Here is a 22,166-nt window from a genome sequence, read left to right on the forward strand (position 1 = left end):
CGAAAATTTCGACGACTTTGAAAAGTGCTGCAATTAATTCTTTGGGGTACTATTCCGACGTGATTTTGCGAGAGGAATCGATTAATCGCAGTCCCGATACGCTGCGAGCAACACCTGCAAAGTTACAGCCGAAAAACTGCAGATTTTCATCGTCATTTCTCTGCTGCTGGTCCTAGGCTATTTTTCATGTGTTTTCTGAGTTCCTGGGCGTCGAATTAGTCTAAAAAGCGTCATACGGATCGATTCCCAGACAAAAGATTTTTCGGCCAAAAAAAATCCAAGGCTAACCCCTTTGCATTTTTGGCGAAAATTTCGACGACTTTGAAAAGTGCTGCAATTAATTTCTTGGGGTACTATTCCGACGTGATTTTGCGAGAGGAATCGATTAATCGCAGTCCCGATACGCTGCGAGCAACACCTGCAAAGTTACAGCCGAAAAACTGCAGATTTTCATCGTCATTTCTCTGCTGCTGGTCCTAGGCTATTTTTCATGTGTTTTCTGAGTTCCTGGGCGTCGAATTAGTCTAAAAAGCGTCATACGGATCGATTCCCAGACAAAAGATTTTTCGGCCAAAAAAAATCCAAGGCTAACCCCTTTGCATTTTTGGCGAAAATTTCCACGACTTTGAAAAGTGCTGCAATTAATTTCTTGGGGTACTATCCTGACGTGATTTTGCGAGAGGAATCGATTAATCGCAGTCTCGATACGCTGCGAGCAACACCTGCAAAGTTACAGCCGAAAAACTGCAGATTTTCATCGTCATTTCTCTGCTGCTGGTCCTAGGCTATTTTTCATGTGTTTTCTGAGTTCCTGGGCGTCGAATTAGTCTAAGAAGCGTCATACGGATCGATTTCTAGACAAAAGATTTTTCGGCCAAAAAAAATACAAGGCTAACCCCTTTGCATTTTTGGCGAAAATTTCGACGACTTCGAAAAGTGCTGCAACTAATTCTTTAGGGTACTATTCCGACGTGATTTTGCGAGAGGAATCGATTAATCGCAGTCCCGATACGCTGCGAGCAACACCTGCAAAGTTACAACCGAAAAACTGCAGATTTTCATCGTCATTTCTCTGCTGCTGGTCCTAGGCTATTTTTCATGTGTTTTCTGAGTTCCTGGGCGTCGAATTAGTCTAAGAAGCGTCATACGGATCGATTCCCAGACAAAAGATTTTTCGGCCAAAAAAAATCCAAGGCTAACCCCTTTGCATTTTTGGCGAAAATTTCGACGACTTTGAAAAGTGCTGCAATTAATTCTTTAGGGTACTATTCCGACGTGATTTTGCGAGAGGAATCGATTAATCGCAGTCCCGATACGCTGCGAGCAACACCTGCAAAGTTACAGCCGAAAAACTTCAGATTTTCATCGTCATTTCTCTGCCGTTGGTCCGACGCTCTTTTTTATGTGTTTTCTGAGTCCCTGGGGGTCGAATTACACTAGAAAAGGTCATACTAATCGATTCCGAGACGAGAAATTATCGGCTTCGAAAATGAGCTAAAAAGTAAGGCTTACCCCTTTGGATTTTTTGCGAAAATTTGGACGATTCTGAAAAGTGCTGCAACAAAATCGATGAGGCACTATTTTGACGTAATTTCGCGAGAGAAATCGATTAAGCGCAGTCCCAATACGCTGCGAGCGATAGCTGAAAAGTTACGGCCGAAAAACTCATGATTTTCATCGTCATTTTTCTGCTGTTGGTCCTACGCTCTTACTCATGATATTTTTGCAATTCTGGGGTCCAATCACTTCAGTGAGGGACACACAAATCGATTCCGCTTCGGAAAATTCCCAAAATTGCAGCTCACGTGAAAATCAGGCTAACATCTTTGGGAATTCGGCAAAATATCTGATGACTTTCAAAAGCACTGCAATCAATTTCGCATGTACTGCTTCGACGTAATATCGAGAGAGCAATTGATTGAATGCTGTCCTAATACGCTGCGAGAGACGCCAGAAAAATTACATCCGACTAATTGAAGATTTTCATCGTATGTCTTCGCATTTGGTTCTTCACTGATATTGATGTTACTCCTGCATCCCTCTCGGTCCAATAATCTAGAAATCATCTACAGATCGCTGCTTAGACAAAAGATTCCAAACTCTCAATAAAGCAACGCCCACTACGTGCACAGAAATGCTGCAATAAATTCTTGAACGCATCACATTAACGTAAGTTTGTTAGACGTTTAGATTGGGTACAATGCAAATACGCTGTGAGCATCGGATCATGAGTCACGGTCGAAATACTTTAGATTCGCAACGGGTTTCAAAAAAGGTGAGGCAGAAAATCACAAACTCATTCCGTCAAGTTTCAGTTTATTCAACGTGGTTTATATCTAACAATAAGACAAGTGTTTTGGTGTCCACTATGAGTATATTGACAAGTTGATGAATAGAATCAGAGCGAAGCACAAAGGGAATACAAAAATGTCATCAAATATCACGTTAGAAATCTTATTTTTATATGAGGAATAATGCGATTCTACTGAGCTTGGACCCACTAGGGTCAGGCAGAATGTTAAACATACTCTATCAGATAGGTATTATCATAACTTTAACTTATAGCTGAAGTTTTGGCCTGCGTACACACCTCTGCCAGGATACGATATATGATACATGCCATCGTATTGTCTCTCTCTTATGTACCCAGTATCAAAATTAATAAAAATATCAATTTTCACCGTATTTCCTTTATATTTCCTCAATTGTTGGTCGTTTACTGTTCTGGATCTGTCTTTGGCACTTCTGATCAGATTCCGCTTAGTCTAGTGTAACGTTACGGTACCGATAATTGACTATTTCAACATGTTGTTAATAATGGAACAAACTTCTCACTAGGAATATCAGGATAAACTATAAATAAAAATGATTTTAAACACATATTTATCGATGTATCATTAATAAATGTAATGCTTACTTTAAATTGTAAATTAATTTGTCTACCATCAACGTGATTGTTAGCCGTTTTCTTTCTTCTTCTTCAATATTCTAATACTTATGTCAATTGTATAAATTTGTATAAATAAAATTGTGTTTATTAAAGATTTATCATTCATCCATCTAGTCATTCATTCGTAAAGAGATAAGATACGCCTTTTTTGTGAATGTGAAATGTCCCTTTATATTTTGAATTTGTGAATTGGTTTGATCAATACTGTCTAGGACAGCACTTTCAATTAAGCAAATAGATAGTCTTGACAGACTATCATTCGGCACACAAGTTCTGCATCAATTTCTTATACAAGCAAGTTTTGAACAAGAACCTTCCGATTTACAATTCGCAATCGGAAATAACAAATACAATCTTAAACTGATACAAGTGTTTGCAAAAAGAGATATCAAATCCTTATTGATTATCAGTTTAAACAAATTTTTTTTTCAAGCCCGAGTAGCACTTTTGGCGGCCCTTGTGCGTGCGGGCCCCGGACTATATATAGCCCCTGTAGCCTCACCCCCCTAAATCCAGGCCTAATTGAGGGTGTGACCTGTTCGTCTGAGAACAAATCAACGAATGATTCTCTAGTGCAGATATTCTGCGTAATTACGATGTAGATAGTCGCTCGAGTCTTACCTTCTACGAAAAGCACTCAAGCTCCCTTTTCTATTGATCCAGAAAACCAAATCGTTGACTTTCTAGTCGAAATATCCGTGAAATCGTAAGACCAATGCCTCTCGCCAGCCCAAGGCAAGCGAGTCGCTCGATCCAGGATTTGATTCAGGGCGTTTAATTTCCTCAAGCTAGCCACAAAGTGCAAACAAGCTTCTAGCCTTCTTGGAATTCGGCAGAATCGCACGCTTTCAAACAGGAGGAAAACTGGACTGGCTGCAGGCTAGACGGATAGACAGCAGATCCGCCCCAACTGCGTACTGGCTATTTATCTCTCGGCAAACTTTCATCATCTGAACCGACAGAGATAGGTTCACACATGCTACCGTACGTACCCACCGGCGACTGCGATTATACAACGTAGACATATCCGTTGACGTGAAAGGCAGGAAACTGAGGGCATAAACGCACGCGATTGAAAATCCAGCCCCTCCTCTTCCTCCCTTCCCCCTTCCGCTCCTGGTCGTATAACCGTGCCACTTGGGGGCGGAGATGAAGCTGCAGGAAATGCCGTCGGTGGCTGTGCGCGTCATAAGGGCGACCGTTACCGCAACCGCCTTCCCCAATTCCATCAGGCTTTTCGGGCGCCGCACAATCGCCGCCACCTCACAGTTTATGGTTAGAATCACACGGTTTACAAGCCGCTCAGACTTGTGGCGTGGCCTCCGTGCCAAATTTTTATCGCTATTTACGAGGCCTTGTTCGACCAGAAACAATGGAAATGTCCCCACGCACCCCGCTGGCACCATCAAACGCGGACCCTGCACCTTACGGACAGATCTATGACCCGGAAGTAATATGCGCCGATCACGGATCACGGCTTTCGCCTATAGGAAGGCGTTTTTTGTTCATCTTCGCCGAGGAGCTGTGACGCGAATAAAAAGAGTTTTTTTTTTCATTGAGAATCTGATCGCTTTCATGTTTCCACGACTTTTACCATTTTTTTTCAGCTCTTGCGTGCACCGTGCAACCCTCCAGGAACAAGTCTTTGGATTCGAAAAAATGTGGACCTGGATTTCATGTTCCGTTTAATATTTTTTATTTCTCATGATATATGTATGTATATGTAATATGTTTTTGAATCCCTGTCTAATTCATCAATTTTCTTCTATTTTTCTCATTATAAAATTGACCTTAAGATATTCGTAGCAATGACTCTGACAAGTCAAACATTCACGTTTCTCTATGTGTGTGTATTGTATTGAACAATTTTTTGAACGCACCGCGTTCTCTCATACACGCACATACATCCATTTATACATTTCATTAGATAATCTATATCGTTTGGCATTTGCGTAGAAAAATCATCACACATTATTTTTGGAACAACATGCAGCTTTGCAACTTCATTTTCGAAAAATATGTTTGTTGATATCAGTTAATCGATTTATTAGTTTTCAAAAATAACAGATAACTGTTTTCAGTTTAATTTAATACTGTTTCTGGCGCCGCACGCCACATATATTTATATATATTATATATATACATACATTTTTATACGAAATGAGCATTTAATTCACCAATGGCACACTAATCTTTCCTGATCTCACTCTGCCAACGATCGTCACAACGACGCGTCCTTCTTGTCACACAAGATTTTCACATAGCATAAAGTTAATAAGTCGATCCATCTAGTTCAATAGGCGATCCGGAATCGACGGAGGGATTTTTGTCAGTTCTGGTTCTTCATCATCTTGAGCGGATCCCGATTATACCGGGCAAAAACTTCTTTCTTGAAACCCTCGAAGAGCTTTCGGTTCATGCTGTTTTGTCTCTCACGCCACGCTGGTCGGCCCTTTTTGGTCTGAAGACCCCAATGGCCGGTGAAAATGGGCGTCAGGACAAGGAACTCGTACCCAGCTACGAACATCTCGTAAACCTGGAACAACAACGGAAGAAATTCGTCAGTTCAGACGTAAATGTGTTCCACATAAGGGAAGAAGTGCAGGACAGGTGCGGCACGATACTCGTACGTCGTTTCAATTCTCCCCAATTTAATTATCACGACTCCCAAGTTCCGTTTGATATTTCCCTCAGCTAACGCGCTGTTCTCGCGCTGCGACGGGTGACATAATTTCAGCAATTTCCGCCCCAGCTAACGCGCAAACAGACGTGCAGACAGCCGACACCTTAGTCTCGTTGTTCCGTCCCGGGAACGACGTCGCAATAATAATGTACCAGCGCCCATACGCCGTACTGGCTTGTGTTGCAAGTTGACACGTGACACCCTGCAGCCACCGTCTTGACGAGTCGTGACGACGTCTCATGACCGTTTGACATCGTGATGTAAGGTTCGAAACCCGGGTTAGAGTAAATGACAAAGGGACCAGAGGAAGAGTTCCCAAGATTGTCGCAGGTGAGGCGTGTAGTCTGGTGCAGTCTTGACGCAAAAGCTCTTCGGCCAACTTGTACTCGTTTCCGTGAAAAAACTCTTATCTTATAATTACCGTATAATTACTGATTGAAGAAGCAATACCGGGAACACCGATAGCCTTCTTTCCTGAGACACTAGATCACAGTGTACCAGATATTTTCCTGGATAGAAGTCTCCTTGAAGTAGAACCGATTACGAACACTCCAAAGACTCCTTATGTAGATATAGAGGTAAAGACGGGACCATACACTAGACATCAGCCGACCTAATGGACACGGCGCAGTTCAAGGTTGATGGTCTAGACACCGGATATATTTAATTCAGTTTGCCGTAGATATGCGAGGTGGTATGCGGACCGGGAGGCGTTACGTTGGCACAAGGACGTTCGAGGAATGAAAAATTTAAAATGTAACGTGTGCCATGTGTCGTGAAGTACATATAAGAGAGAAGCCGCGGTGCGCATAACGCGGGTACAATGCCGGTGTACACTGGCTGGTGGCAGAGCGTGGGTGCAAATGAAATTGGCGGCTGTCAAGTGTACGGAGAAAGGGTGGAGGCGCCGAGCTCGCCCGACCAACGCTGCAGGTAACAGGACGAGGAAGAGGAGGTGTACGCTTGGGAAATGTGTTCGGGTTAATTTCACGCTCTGGCATCACCCGCAGCGGTGACCATTGCTGGGCACCGGGTGCAACGTCGCTGCAGCTTCGCACCTGCGTGCCTTGTTTATACCCCGTTTCTATACGCCGTTATTAAATTTCACGAGGTTTCAAGTGGAGGTAGTGAGTGAGTCTCGATCCATCCTTTTTCTTCAATACTCTTTCATCTTTGCCCTCTGCACAAACTAGTGCTGTGCGATTGATCGATTTATCGGCAGCTTCGGTATATGACTCGCAACATAGACGAGTCATGTCATGAAGAGTAGTGTCAGTCTTACTGAACAGCATAACGATCCAAGGCTGTAGCTGTCAGTATTGACGAATGACACTTCTAACACAAGCAATCATCGGTGTACGGAAGACAAGGTTTTTGTCCTTTCATAGGCACCGTTGAACACCTCAAACTTACATTTCAACCCAAAGGATAACCAGCGAAGTGTGAACGGTGATCTACCGTGGGAGAAAGTAGTAAAAAACGCGGAGATGATCTGGCGGATAAAGCGGAAAAGAGTCACGGTTCCTCTTGCGCGTATGAAAGTGAGATTGAATAAAAAGAGCACCGCTAACTTCCCTCTTATCAGCCGGCGAGTTTTATTCGAGGGGATCGCATGTAAATAAGGCAAGGAGACACGACGGGGCTACCGAAGGTGAATCTGATAATTGAGTTTTATGCGATCACACGCCGGTCTAAATCCTACTGAATAAGGGGCGTCCTCCCTTATACGCCCACTTATCGTACGACCTCTAACGGTGGCCCTCCGCTTCCTCTTCCGTTCACATTCACATTTGCATCCGCTCGCCACAGGACTCCCGATGCTGCAGTTTACCGGTTTTCGACCGCACCTACTCGAATCACTGATCTCTTCCGCAAGCGTTTTACTCACAGTGTAAAATCGACTCTCCGTATGCCTCGAATGCTCGAGAGACCGAGGGTACACTTTGCGATATTTTCCGAAGGATCGTGAACTCGGTGTGCAATTTTTCTACAGTGTTGAACAAGATTCTCACTTTCGACACCGAGTGATCCTACAGGTGGTGCGTTCGAAAAAACGACTGTTCTCTGACCAATGCCCGTAGAAATAAAGTAAACGTTGAGCAAAGCATCGAGTCCACCAGTACTCAATCAGTCTAGCATTTATCGTCTTCTTCGAAGCTCGCGGATCTATACCTTAATTTTCACTGAGTCCGATGGAGTTTCTTCTTTGTTTATTGGGTTTTATGGAGGTTTTCCCGTCTTCAATTCAATTGTTTATACAAAGGTGTGATCAGTCAAATCAGGATCAATTTAAACAAACGTCGAATTGTAATTTATCTACCGTCTGAAAAAAGCGTGTTGCGTTATCTAATTAATTACTAGTCACACCAAGTACCCTGATATCGAAAATCCAAACTATTCTCACAAACTTAATTAGGCGTGAGAAGAGAATGAAAGCAGGACAGAAAATATTTCTGTCGGAACACAACCCTACAATGAAATATATTCGTACACCCGCAAAAATCTATACCAAGAGCTGATTGTGATACTTGTAAAATAAATCCCCGTACCAGCTAACCTTGGTAGGTATAGTTGAACTCGGTTAATAACCGTGAAAGAAAATCGGACGGGGATCGCAGCTCGATTAACCGTGAGAACCTTGAATTAACGAGAATTGAACAGGCTTTGCGTAAGCGCTTGAAAAGACTATTTCGCTAATCAGCCATAACCCTCGCGGGTTTGAAGAACATATTTTCCCCCCTTTATTTTCTTTTCACGGAACGCGAGAGAGCTCACCACGCAATTTGAAGTAATACTATTCTTGCGGTATATCTTGAGCGTAAAATATTCCCTGCTTTCCACATTTTACGCGCTTGGTTCGAGGTTCACCATTACTCCACTTTCATCCCACCCCTAGGAAAAGCGCGAATCTATGTACCTTGTACCTACAACGCTCGTAGGACTGCTGGCCTATGTAGCGTTGAGGGGTTGAAGAACATGTATCGGGTCTGCCTTGCGACACGGAATCGTAAACACACGGGTCAAATGTATGCAGCTACCTATGTACGTACATACATACCAGGCGAAATAAGGCTGGAAGAGAATATTCATTCTCATTCCACCCCCCGGAATTCAGACTGCTGTGCTGTGTTCGCGAATGTAGGTCTATTTTTCGTCCGCCAACCGGTGTTACATTGCCTTATGTTAAAGCCAGCTTCCTACTAGCACGTACTACACGTACTGTCTCACCCATTTGCATCTTGGATGTTTTTCCCTCGAAGCATTCGAAGCATTCACACCCTTTTCCTTTTACTGTTTTCAGAAACGAACTTAAAAAGCTTGAAGATTGAGAGTATACCGATTGTTCGGGACGTTTAGTTTTGATTAGAAATTCTGCTTTCCTGCCCGCCAACACCATTTTTAGACAGGTAGTTCGATAAATGTAAAATATAATGATCATATGGATATTCGGATGTATTTTTATGGCTTCCTGATGGTCAAGTTATTGTTTCGTATTGCCGCCGTAACGGACTTGTATTTTTGATATATTGGTAAGGCCTGTGATTGGTGGAAATTATTTAACCCCTCCATACAGGGGGTGACTAACAACAAGAATTATTTTCTCATGACCACGACGTTCCTACGCGTCCTGCATCGCCAGTCAAACTCTTGAAGGACCTCAAGATTCGATTTGGTTTATGTCTAGAATGACAAATGGTAAACCCAAAAGGCCAGGGATTCATACAATCTCAAAAATAGCTTATGGTTAATGTTATGTTGGAATGGCACAATTAGTCTCATAAAAAAACAAAAACTGGGATAAATATAAGTAAACGCGGCTTGACACGTAACACAGATGTACCGATCACGAATCGGTAGGAAAATTTTTCGAATTTCTGGTTCATTGAAAATCTGAAAAAAAGATCGACAATGAGTATTGGGAGGACCGCGAAAAAGTTCAAAGACCCTTGTCAGCGCCTCCAAAGTAGAATGCACGTCGCGTATAATAGTCCCAGACTGTAGTATAAACCGAACATCGACGGATATCCGACTTGGCGTTATCGACACGTATATCAAGCGGGTACCTAGAAATTGAATAATGCTTGCCAAGAGGACTCAACGAGTTCCTGTCATACGTTAACGCTGTGATATGGAATTCAATCAGCGATGAACCGCAACCTGATCCCCAACCCCGCGAAGAGAATTCCGCTGCACTCGCGTCATCGGGACCATCGCCTGTCGCCGAACATTGTGACGACAGAGATTCCCTGTGTAGTTTGACGTCCCGCCGGTTTAGCCGATCGCATTTATTCGTTGTGTTACAGAATTCACGTGTCAACGTATCACGGTGAGCTTCACTATGGCGTGTGTCATGGGAATAGAATTGGTGCGTAAATAATTTTTCACTATATCGACAGAGAAAGAGAGAGACGAAGAGAGAGGAAGATAGAGAGATGTAGAATATTCACTCACCTGGGTATTTCTCGTGTAACCGTATCCCAAGAAACGTTCATCGTGTTCCGGCGCGGTGTCACGAGCGACGTAAAACGGCTCGTAAAAAAATTCGAAGTTATTCACTTCGTGACTCACGTAAACCTTGCCGGACTTTACGATGTCAACGTTGCCTGTGTATCCTGGCAACACGTCCAAGCTCCACCTGAAACGCGACAAGAACTTTGCTAAGCACCTGTCTTCACTTTGGCCTCAGCCCTTTTCCTCTTACCTGGTGAAGTTTGTGGCGTACTGGTTGTGGATGAAGACCTTCTGGTGAAAGGGTCTGGCCAGTCCCTTGTTGGCGATTCTGACTAGGTCGGTTTTGTTTTGAGGAAACCGAACCCTGGTGTCGATTTCGTAGGTGGGAATGACGTAGGCGCACTTCTCGCACTGCGAGGACTTGAGAAACTCGTCGAGGAGGTTGGCCTGGTTTGGACTTGGGATGATGTCGACGTCTGTAAGGAACACGTACTCGGTCTGACAGTTCTTTCTTGCCAGGTTGCGCAGGTGATTCTGGGGGTAGACATTACGATTCTTCCAGTTTGCCAGCTCCTTCGAGAGGCCCACGGCGAAGGCGTTCAAAGTTGCCTCCGGCTTGAGGCAGTCCTCGTCGCCGGCGAGCTCGATCACTTGGGGCTGCTCGAGGACCGGTCTGTCCTTCGGTATCGCCACCGAGAATGTCACCCGTTCGCGGATCGGCGCGTAACACTTCCTGAGGTAGGCCAGGTACCGCTGAAAGACGAGGAAACTCTCGTCCCCGGGGGTGAAAACCGCCACCGAGATCGGCCCCGTCCATTGATGAGCGACCTGGACCAGAGAGTAGAGCTTCTCCACCGAGCTCTGCGTTGCTATCGATACTGAGTAGCTCGACGATAGCGCCGGAAACTCGGAGCCGACCACCACCGAGTCGAACATTTTGTACAACCGCCTCGAGTCCCATCGCCCAACCCGCACGTCCATCCGCAAGACGCTCGACTCCGGGGGCTGCTTGTAGTCTCGTGGATCGCAGGATGGCGATGGAGCCGTGGTCCGAACGGCCGCAGGTTTTTCTGTGAGGACACTAGGTTCTCCTACATCGTCTGCCGGAGCTACTACGTAACTCGGCTCGCAATCCTCCGACTGAAGGAGCAGCATCGTGAAGAGCATGTTCGAGAAGGTGATTATTATCACGGTAACCAAGCTGAGATTCCATGGCCGACATCCCAACTGCAATTTCAATCAGCCTGGGTCGGTATTCAAAATTTTTTATTGATATTTGTGTCAGTTGAAACGATTCTTAGCTAAACTACATGTTAACTTGTATTTATTAGAGTGAAATAAATATGATTTTGTTCATACGTATCGAGATAGTTAATTATCAGAAATTCGCATTGCCGCCATCCTATAATTTTACTCTTAACAATATTCCTGATTTTGCTAACACGATTAAAAAAATCATATTTTTCTCGCATGTCAAGTGTAATTCCGAAATGTCTTTTTCTCTCTCTCTGACTCTCGTCACTCTCGCGAAGCTTTTCCCATGAATAAGCCATTTTAGGTGGGTAATTACCTCGTCGAAAACTTCTTGCGTGAGTTGCGGAACAAAAATCTAGCTCGAAACTTTGCCAAAGTAAACCGAAAGAGGGCTTCTTCGTTCGCTGTAAATACACGTCAAGGGTAAAATTAAGGTGTTGCGTCTACAGGGGTGAATATAATCATTTGCGAATTTGTAGTGGCTTCCGAACGTTGGTAGAGGAAAGTGTTCCTATTTCGAAAGACGAGATTCGGACGAAGAAATTATTATGCAGGATTGTCAGGGTGAGTATAACAAAGATGATGGATTGGACCTCGCGATTTCTCCCGGCTCCGTTTTTATCCGTTAACTTTTCCCCGGCTCTCCGAGATTTCGTAACCGGATATCAGGCTATTAATTACACCTGCAGAGCCACATGAAGGATAGTTTATGGTCGGCAGTGGCAATATGATCGGATTACGCATCCTCTCGTAGGTACCTACTAACGACCCAATCCCCATCAGCCTTGGTCGAGATGCTTTATTGCTCGGCTGCGCCGCGGGTGTATCGCGTTCCATTATAAAAATTAAATATTCCCAAGTCTCATGAGGGCGGAGTTTTTTCATTGCTGGTGAAAATGAGCTAGAAAACGCCGTGAAAATGTGATAAAAATTCTTCAGTTCGTTATTTTTAATTTCTCATAAATCCGCTCCGCCCCTTCGCATATCCTCAGCAATAAGGGAAACGAGAGAGGAAAGATTCGGGGTTAAGCGCGCAAAATACCCCTTCGGCACTCAAAATCCCTCCTTCGGATCCATGAATCTTTAGCCACGAGATGCCACTTTAGGGGTAAGTTGTTGCATCGATCGGTTCAACGGCAACGGGACAAGTGGCCGATGGGGAAGAAGAAAGGCCTCGAGCAAATTCGCCGGCCTTACCGCCCTAGTCGTGCAGCACTGATTTACTTCGAAACTATGCGATACTCACTCCCGGTACTCCAAAGTTCCTCCTTCTATGGAACGACGGCTTATGCGCTGTGTACATTACGTAAACGGGTCCATGCAGCAGACGACACGCTCGATTTTATCCTCCAAGTTTCGCCGTTCCCCTATTTCCACATGGTGCCCAGCAGGATCTAGCTTGCAATTGGTTTCCTGAAAGCGGAACTTTCTACGCTCTTCAATCTACCGAAAACACTCCACAAACGATCGTTCAATGGATCACGACTCGCGGTTATTCTTGAAATTGACAAAATTTTCAGCTACAATAATAAGTGAGGCAATGCTCTTGATGCACGGATAACAATTTTGTCCTGGCCCAGTTCTCTCTATAGTACCTACCTACAATAAGACGTTGGCTGTAGCTCCTTCAATTGAATATAACCGCGAATAATACACGATTCTGAGAATAGAATCGTAATAAGACGTCGCTGAGTCGGCCCACCACGGTGGCACAGCGTCCTTATTCGATAAACGCAAAACGAACTGCTTCTCTATTCCAAAGCCACTCCACCACTGGCGAAGAATACGGTCGCCAAGGCTAGAAGCAGAATTCATTCTATTCGCGGACTACCACGGAAATCGTAATGAGGATAAGCCCCGAGTGAATTCTATCCCTGATATTCCAGGTGGAAGCAAGTTCTCAGGAATTCCCGATACCGTGTTAATCTTAAATCTGGAATTCGAGCTTTCAGGGTTGTTTTCTCCAGGCGAGAAATCGAATCCACCTATTACCGTTCTCTACAAGCCAAATAAATTGCCCAGACATTCGAAGAACCCAACTATTCCTGTTAGACGTCACCCTTGCCGTAACTTTAGCGAGTAATTATGACGCGTTCTACGTGCGCGTAGCTGATTACCGGAACACTTTCACGTACCTACTACGATTGCAAACGCAAACACGTGGCATTGCGGGTCAGTCCAAGCCACAGCAGTAGGTACAGGGAACGTCGAGCTGCTCGTTGAGAATTACCGCAAACTGTGCAGTAGGTGCAAGAGTGCAGAGTGCAGAGTGCAGAGTGCGGCTGCTCATCTACTGCTGCAATGCACACGAGACAGTATGTGCAACGGCAGGTCAGGATGGAGATGATTGATTATGCCAGTACAATGTTATCGCCGATGGAGAGGCCGTCGAGTACCGCCTGACTCATGCATCACCGTTACATGACTGGGGCATTACCAGATTGGTACCAGCTCCACTGGTTCTCCAGGTTTTCGGCGATTTTTCTTTCACACCGATTCTCAAGCCTGGTCATTCTGGCCTCAGAGTGATTAGAATTTGGTGGTAAAAAAACAGCGTGTGCGTACATACTACAACGGTTGTTATTGGTTCGCAGTATAGGTTACAGTTAAGCGCTGAGATACTTGAAATGGATGGACTTTAAGGGAGCAGCGTATAGAAACGTGAATACGCTTATCTCTGAAGCGATCCGGTTCCATGTGTATGACATAGAGCTATTAGTTTATTATCATAGAACTGAGTCCGCCCACATTGGGTAATGCGCTTTCAGCATTCCATGGAAGCGGGAAGAGCATTGAGAGTTTCCAAAGAATTTCCAATTCTCGCCTTTTCAGTCCCCCAGGCCAACCGCTAGCCGCCTCGCATCCTAGTCTCCTCCGCACCTCGAGTTACGGTAATGAACAGTATTCAGTTTATCCAAACCCGAGTTCCGGCCGTTTCAACCTCGCAGTTGAAGCCCTCTGGAAAATAGGGAGAAAATAGGCTGCGGGGATCTGAAAGGATGCCTGTATCCGCAGATCCTAGACCGAAAAACCCACCGAGTTCATGGCCTTCGGCTGCTGTTCTAACTCTAAACTTCTGTGTCAACGTTTGCTAAGACTTTCGCAGCGCCACGTGGATACGAGGTACAGAGGTCGTTTCTTATGTAACAATGTTATAAGCTTCGCACCGCACCAAAACGTGATCAATGTCACGACTGTCGACTCGTCCAGACAATTCGATTACACAGCTGTGCTCGTCTTGGAGGATAATCGACGAATAATTAATTCGACAGTTGTAGTATAGTGTGATTCGCTGGAGTTTGATAAATCGAAGGGTGCAGTGCGCTTCTTCATCCTGTAGTAGTACGAGAGATAGTGTCTGGAATTTTGGCCAAATTTTACCCAAAATTTGATATTCATACATTCTGCACGTAGCGTCTAATCTGAGCGCATTTTCAAAAATGTCAACAAATCTCAATCAGATAACTTCAGGCGACATTGAAAATGTCTGAAAACAGTATTTTTGCGATATGGGTATCCACGCAAATGACTTAAAACAAAAATTAACCATGCTGCTGTATGTCACTTGGGTCAGATTTTTTGACATTTTTGGAAATACACTCACGGCAAATAGTATACCAATTTTTTTTGACACAGCAGAAATGGCCCCCCGCGAAGATGCTACACTTTTGATCGTTACTACCCACCTAGTCGAGTCTAGGGTCATCTAATCTATCGATTTTACACGGTTTTAGCCATTTTTCTATGTTACATAGTTTTGGTCGCTATCTCTCGTACTACAGAGCACGGCTCGCTTATGCTGCAACGCTTTACACACGCCTGAGTTAACCTGAGCTTGGGCAATTACACCCAATTAAAATATTTCATAAACAAACTTTACGCCAGCTTTCATCTCGTTCTCTAGGACACTTTCAGCTTGCCTCGTCCGCGGAAAAATACACCAATTACGTCTTACCGTATACTTTGGCGTGAAACCGGCCGTATGGAGTAAGGTAATTGGCACGTCTTGCCTCTATTCTGAGCCATCCACGCTGCTCATCTCGCTCACTTCCTTGCCGTTATACGCGTGTATACCTTTCAAGGGTGATAATGAAAAACTTGCGTATAATCGGCCGGTGAAAACGCGCGCCACGAGCTGCTTTCTTGAGGGGCTGAAACAGCCCCGTATGCTCCTCTCCGATGTTGGTTAACGTTGAACCGTTGTAAAAGCTTCATCGTGCCATGAACAGGGCTGCAAAAATTAACGAGGACGCCTTGGTGTATCGGATAACTAACTAACTAACTAACTAACTAACTAACTAACTAACTTACTAACTAACCAACTCGACGTGTGAGGCTAAGGGTGCCTGACCGACTCTTCTTGTTGTTGCGTGGAAGAGATGGCCAATTCAGCTCTCCATCCCGAATTAAATAATATTGAACGCAGAGCTTTCGTGAAAAAAACAGACATTGATCTTGATCGTTTCCTATTATCTGCAGTTCTCGACTCATATTTAGATAAGGAATTATCAGTAAGAGATAAGCCGCATTTCCTCCGCGCTGTGAGGAGATTAGAATCAGTGTCAATATTGGGTATAGAAACACGTTCTGTGTGCGCTCAATTCGGCCGACGTTGATTCTCTTCGCGCATACGAAATTCCCCGAGTGATAAAAAGCGGAGAAAAAGAGAGATGAAAAAAGGTTTGGAAGCATTTTAGAAATTTAGCGGCATCCCGTCAGAGCTAATTATGTGAGAAATTTCTAATTATCTTGGAGTTTTACGGCCGCTTTGACGCTATACAACCGACCCTCAGAAACCACCCAGTTTGCACTCAATACAGCCCAGAACTACTTTAGTTTCTTGGCGCAGCCCTTCGAGGTGACAATCACACGGTCGATTACTCTGAAACCCAGCTTACCATTTATCCGCCCTGTCGCCCTAACACTCCACTATCCTGCTGTCTAGGGTCCTCCATTTTTAGGTACGAACCTCGAGGTATCCAGCCCCTGCAGACAGTCCCGGTGATTTTTCCAACTTCCGGGTATCGAATAAAAAATAAATTACTATCCGAGATGATTTCACCCCCCCCCCCCCATATCACACTTCTCCGATTTATTACTTATCGTACGCAATATCGTCACAATTATAGCGACAAAAATGATCTGTGTGATTGGCTATCGACAAACTGTAGCTCTGAATGGTGACATTTAGTTTTTTTTCCAAACATCAAGAGCTTGAGTTGGATTATCCGAAACCGTTTCGACGCTCGTTTCGAAAATGGACCTACGCTTGCCACTGCTATTCGTTTCACACAAGATCGCTGACATCCGGAGGGGACTCGCTTATTTTACGAATAATTTCGCGGCCTGAATGGTTTCAACTACACGTATATAATAGAAACTCGATAATCGCCCCCGACATGCATCCCCCGGTCTAACATCAGAGCAGACTTAAAAACCGACTAATAATTGCCACCATTTTCATCGCGGAAGATTTCATGTTGAAACGTGAACATCGCAATTTCGAAAGTTAGGGATTTAAGCGGTCAGACGGGCCAAAAAAGCTTAGAAATCGACCAAGATTTACGAAGGTTCGAAGTCATCCAAGTGTTGTTTGCATCCTTGTGTATCCCGAACCTAATCCCGAAATGAAATAAAAGTCACGGTCCAAAAACCTTCAAGATCTTCGCGCGACTCATTGAAGTGAGTTGAAGCGCACCAGACGGTAAAAGGAAAAACGACATCCAAAGTTTGATACTGCCATTCGAAGATTGTAACGTCGACATGGAGCCTTCTTATAAATTTGTTCAATATTAGTTAGACATGTAAGTTTTTCTGCATCCCGCGTATGAGAATTCGTAGAAAATGGAAAAGAGCAATTTATAAAGTTGATAATGAACAAAGAAATGTGATGATTTTACCACGCCATGCGCAAACGTGTACGAATAGCTAAGAACTACGTAATAACGTGAAAGTCGTGAGTTTTTTCTGTAACGATGGTGGCATTTGGTGAATAAAGTTCGGCGACAATACAGTCGTGGGCAGACTCCTTTATAGAGTAAAAACTAATCGAGCCTGTGATAAATATTTTTGTGTTTATACTCACTTACCGCCTCGCGAAGATTCGATAATGGATTCATGGGATAAACTCCGACACGTCCTTCAGCAACTTGTGCCACGTGGGATAAAAACCAACGTCGTTCAGCGGGACCAAGCTTCTCACAAAAATCCGAAAAATACGAGAAAATTCATACCGTAACTTGTCTCAATTGCTGTCTAATATTTTATTATTACTTTGACATTAGAACGACTCGTGCGACCACTTCGAAGATAGGAAATAATCAGACTGTGACGGCCACAATCCGACGGTATCGATTGATAGCCACGTCGCGACACATGAACGATAATTTTATTCTCATTCGATAAATCATCATACGCATTAGTTAATTTTTTTCAATTACTATCACCAAGAATATTCATGGAAAATACTCAAGAAGAGGAAAAGCTAATCCAAAACTATCACCCAAACAGTAAATCCACGCGTAAAGTATGCAATTTTTATTGTTAATTAACTAAAGTGAAATACGCAAGTCTCAGGTGTATTATGGTAAGCTTTTGTTGTACTCGAGATTGCCTCGCGACAAGATTTCATCGTCAGAATACATTCATGAGTATGCGGAATCATCTTGCAAACAAAAAAGATCAAATTGCACAAGTGGCGACGAAATGAAATGAAATTGCGAAAACATGTGATGCGTTGTTGCACTTATTGCTATTATTTCGAGTCATTAGCTATACCTGGATAATTGTAAATGGCACACAAATTATCGATTTATTTTGTCCCAAGTCAAGCCACAATTGAAACACACGACAGCAGAATTGCCTTGAATTAACGATGGTAAATACTTGGCAACTATTAACGCGTGATACTATCTGATCATCAATCGACGAGAATACTCGACAGTATGAAAATTTATTTGCCAGTGTTCTATTTATTCAGCTGTAATTCAGTTGTTTGAAACGTGGCACAATCCGAGAGGCGAAACTTTACATCCGTGTTATACGTTGTTCAGCTGTTAATACATACACCGGCGATGACATTGATATTGAAAAAAAAACACCAACTGCACAAACACTTGACGACATTGCTACACTGTTTAATATTAACGTACCTACGCGTGATGTAATTCATTATCGTTTGTGAGATTTTTAAAAATATTCATAAAATTGGAAAGAAATCCAAATTTTCTTCATTAAAATCTCACTCCAGTTATTGGCGTGGCTCGGTTTTGACTGAAAGAAATTTGGAGAGCCAGTAAGTACCTTCAATAAAAGATTCGCTGCTTTTGTCTGGAGAGAAGAACGAATATACAGAGAAAAAATCAACCCTTTCTGCATACGAAGAGAAAATTCCGTGTATCTAATCCAAAACCGAAAAATTTCTAAACGAGTTGAACTAATTTCATAAACAAAATAAGGTATCGAATGTACGTTAATTACGTCCCGAAATCAACTTCGCCAGCAAGCTTCTGTGTCATCATCGACTTTTTTTGTGATCTGGTTTTGTTTGGGTCAAATTAATTAATTTTTAACGAGTTCATACTGTGCAGGATTACCAAAAACGCAGAAGTGCTTCTCAACGATATAATTGAAGTGTCATACGCTCGTTTATAGTATCCGGAGTACGCGTGTGCGCAGCTCTTGAAAAGCTCCCGATTCGGTGATAATTAATGCTTGGAACATGGCTGACCTGATAAATTCTTACAGAAATTACACAAGCAGACTCCTCCTGAAGGGAATGTCGTATAATTTTCACCAATTTTTGTCAAAAAAATCGCTCTCGATTCGTTGAAACGATTTCCAAAACACGCGAACACAATTCTATCGAGTATTCATGACTGCGGAATGTTATTTACCGAAAGTAATAGCCGATAATCATCGTCAAGCACTAATTCTTACGCTTTGCCTTAAAAGGTGTTGATCCCGTAGTACAGAATTCCACGCATCCGGTCAAGTCAGTGGGAAGTCAGCGGTTATTCCCAGCGATCAGTCAGTTCGATTGAATTATTTAAGCATCGGATCGCATCGGGTAGAAACTTTACGATAAATTGTCGGAATAGCGAATCTCTACGGGTATAAATCCCTCGTCCTCATTCTCAGAATTGTCCGCCGCCGCCCTCCAAGTTCTCCATTTACAATCAGCCCTGCTCTATCCTCGGTTCGGTAAACAGTAACGCAAATGTTAGTTGTTCAAAAGTTTTGGGTCAAACAGGAGGCAGGGTATAAACAGCGGTAAACATATACACCGCATTGTCAGACTCGATAATAAATTTCCGAGCCTACCAATGTAGTTTGCCTTTATTTAATAAAGTTCCGAACCCCGCAGAATAAATTCCGAATCTGCGAGTAGGCTTGGTGAAATTGATCACTCAATTTGTCGCATGTGTTGTTGTCTTCGAATACTTTTCTCCACCTCTCAATCCACTTCTTCTGATTTACAGGACACGAGGCTGATCGACGCGAGAATATATTATAAACAGGCAGATAAATAATGTATGGGTGTGTAATATTTTCAAAGGTGTTATTTATGCCCGATAACTTTATCCCATTTACGACTTCATGGATGGCGACGTCGTCGGTGTAGCTTCGATGATACGCGAAGGGTAGATACGACGGGTTTTCGTGTCGTTTGAATTTATAGGCGTTAGATTATTCGCCTTCTTCTTGCCTGTACACGCGGGAGCGTCGATCGAAGATCGAGATTCATCTTCGAATTTTTCTCAGTATGAGTTTATTCTAGATATTTTTCGAGATATACTATACGTGGGGATATTGAAAGAGCGGGAATTACACAAACAGAAATATAAAATTCTTATCCCACTACCCCAGAGTTTTATAGCCGATCGCTAGGACCTAAGCGTACAAAACAGAATAATAATGGGTAGATATTTCATCCTCTGTTGCTCGGAAACGTTTTACGCCCATGGATATTTATTGCTTAACACCAGCGCGACACTAAACTTGCCGGAACGCCCGGCACACATACTTTACTTTTCCAATTATCAGTGTAACGCTACCGTTACAATTATATACAACGAATTTAGCTCCTACTAGAGTTCACGGCCCTGACAGAAGAATAAAATCTACAAGACATTGTAAAATGGAAATGACGACGATCACGAGCGATTCGAAAAGTCAAGTCGCGTATCAATGACGTGTCTGGAGATTGAAAGCCTATATATTTCGTCGCCTTCTTATACAAATCAGTATGAACACATCAGCGATCAGTAGGTACGTTAACGTTTCTTCAGTCGAAAGACGAGGAACCGAACTTTGATAAAACGCGTCGAATAGCCGCTGGTAGCGACATCTTTGGCCAGCAGTCGAATTATCCCACCCTCCATGTAAGCTTCAGGGGTAAGTTACACCAGCACGAGTGACACTGGCGTCGAGTGGTCGGGGTTGAAATGAGCTTGCGGGGGCTCGGGGAGGAATGACAATGCGGAGGACAAAACCAACTCACCTGAATCATTGATAGACGTGGAGACATGCGAGGCGCGGCCCTCCGTCAGACGTCGAGACCCCGGCAAAGTCGGGACGAACCCTTGCTCACCGAGCTCAGGGTTGCGGGACGCTCATTGGACCCGCCAATCGGGGATGACTGCCGGGTAATCAGCACCGATGCACTTGTGTCAGCGCGTTAGCCGAAACTCACGCGGCCTCACACCGGCCCACAAACTAAACACGCCTGTTTATTTACGCCTACGAAATGTCAGTTTAGTCCGGCGTCCCGACGCCGCCGCAGCGGCTCTGGCGTCGCGACGCGCGCGCAACTCGCCGATCGATTTCGACTAGAAGCCGCGCCGCCTCGAGTTCGAATTCAGCGAAATTCGAGACCAGAAGACGAGGTTGAGACTTTTTTCACCCCTATTTTTTTCACAATTTTAAGCACGAGCGTTTTTGCTATGTGAGAATTTTCAGTACTTCGGTTAAGGTGAGTGGACCAATTATTGAACTTTTTTGGGTGCATTGCATTTGTGTGATTCTTGGTTCTAGAATTGAAAAAAATAAATAAAATTGTAGTGTCCAACCCTCTAGTTACTGGTTTTAGTCATCGAGAAATTCACAATTTGTGCCCTCCATCTATAAGCTTGGAAAATAAAGGGTCAATAATTGAGTCTAAACGTGTCAATAACTGGTACACTTGTCTTATCATTACGTATCACTTAGGACGCGACTGCGAGAAACGATCGTGTCAATCAAGGTTAGAAGAACTGAATTTTTAACCGAGCCGTTCACCTGGCTTAGCATACGGTTCACGTTCCACATTCGTTCAACCTTCAAATAATTCATCAGTTTTTCATACTAGACAATTTACTACCAACTCTTGCTGCATGCCGAACGGGGATGATCTGAAGTCTTATTTTTAAGAACACGGCAGTGGTTTGTGAGCCTTGGGCTAAGGAGGCTGGAGTAATGTTATGGAAAAGGCGAGGCTAACCACGGTTGATCCAACTTCCTATTTGAGGCTAGAAATTCAGCGAAGCAAAGTGCGGTTTATCATCGTGTCTATAATTCTCTTCTCGTTCTGATGACGCCGCTGGAGATCCTCGAGGCTAGAACTATTCGGATTTTCTCCCAACGAGATGCAAGACGAGCGTTTAACCGCGGTTTCAAATGCCTTCAGGGAACCCTTCGGATGACTCGAATGCTCGGCTGCAGTCGACTGCAACAGCTTTTTCCTCCGGCTGGGATACGAGCGTCGAGTTTTTTTCTCTTCGTCCTGAAAATTGTGCGCTTTTGAGACAGATTCATGCTTTGCGTGGAAAATTTGGCACGCTCGCTTCC

The 22,166-nt window shown here is 43.8% G+C and overlaps 1 protein-coding gene across 6 annotated transcripts; it reads right to left on the reverse strand.

Moving 5' to 3' along the window:
- Window positions 1–5,194: 5,194 nt before the first annotated feature.
- On the reverse strand, window positions 5,195–21,092 carry LOC124412528 (beta-1,4-glucuronyltransferase 1). 6 transcript variants are annotated; one of them, XM_046892473.1, is made up of 5 exons: window positions 18,406–18,477; window positions 17,429–17,533; window positions 10,336–11,312; window positions 10,086–10,269; window positions 5,195–5,486 (listed from the first exon to the last, which is right to left on the reverse strand). In XM_046892473.1, the coding sequence occupies exons 2-5, from the start codon at window positions 17,456–17,458 to the stop codon at window positions 5,280–5,282; spliced, it is 1,398 nt and encodes a 465-aa protein (XP_046748429.1). In that variant the 5' UTR covers window positions 17,459–17,533; window positions 18,406–18,477; the 3' UTR covers window positions 5,195–5,279. The 6 variants fall into 6 exon arrangements, with proteins under 6 accessions (XP_046748429.1, XP_046748430.1, XP_046748433.1 ...); XM_046892474.1 differs by lacking the exons at window positions 17,429–17,533; window positions 18,406–18,477 and adding an exon at window positions 20,842–21,092; XM_046892477.1 differs by lacking the exon at window positions 18,406–18,477 and having other exon boundaries at window positions 17,425–17,530.
- Between the last annotated feature and the right edge of the window lie 1,074 nt (window positions 21,093–22,166).

Source organism: Diprion similis, chromosome 11, assembly GCF_021155765.1.
Source record: "Diprion similis isolate iyDipSimi1 chromosome 11, iyDipSimi1.1, whole genome shotgun sequence".
Classification (NCBI taxonomy): Eukaryota; Metazoa; Arthropoda; class Insecta; order Hymenoptera; family Diprionidae; genus Diprion; species Diprion similis.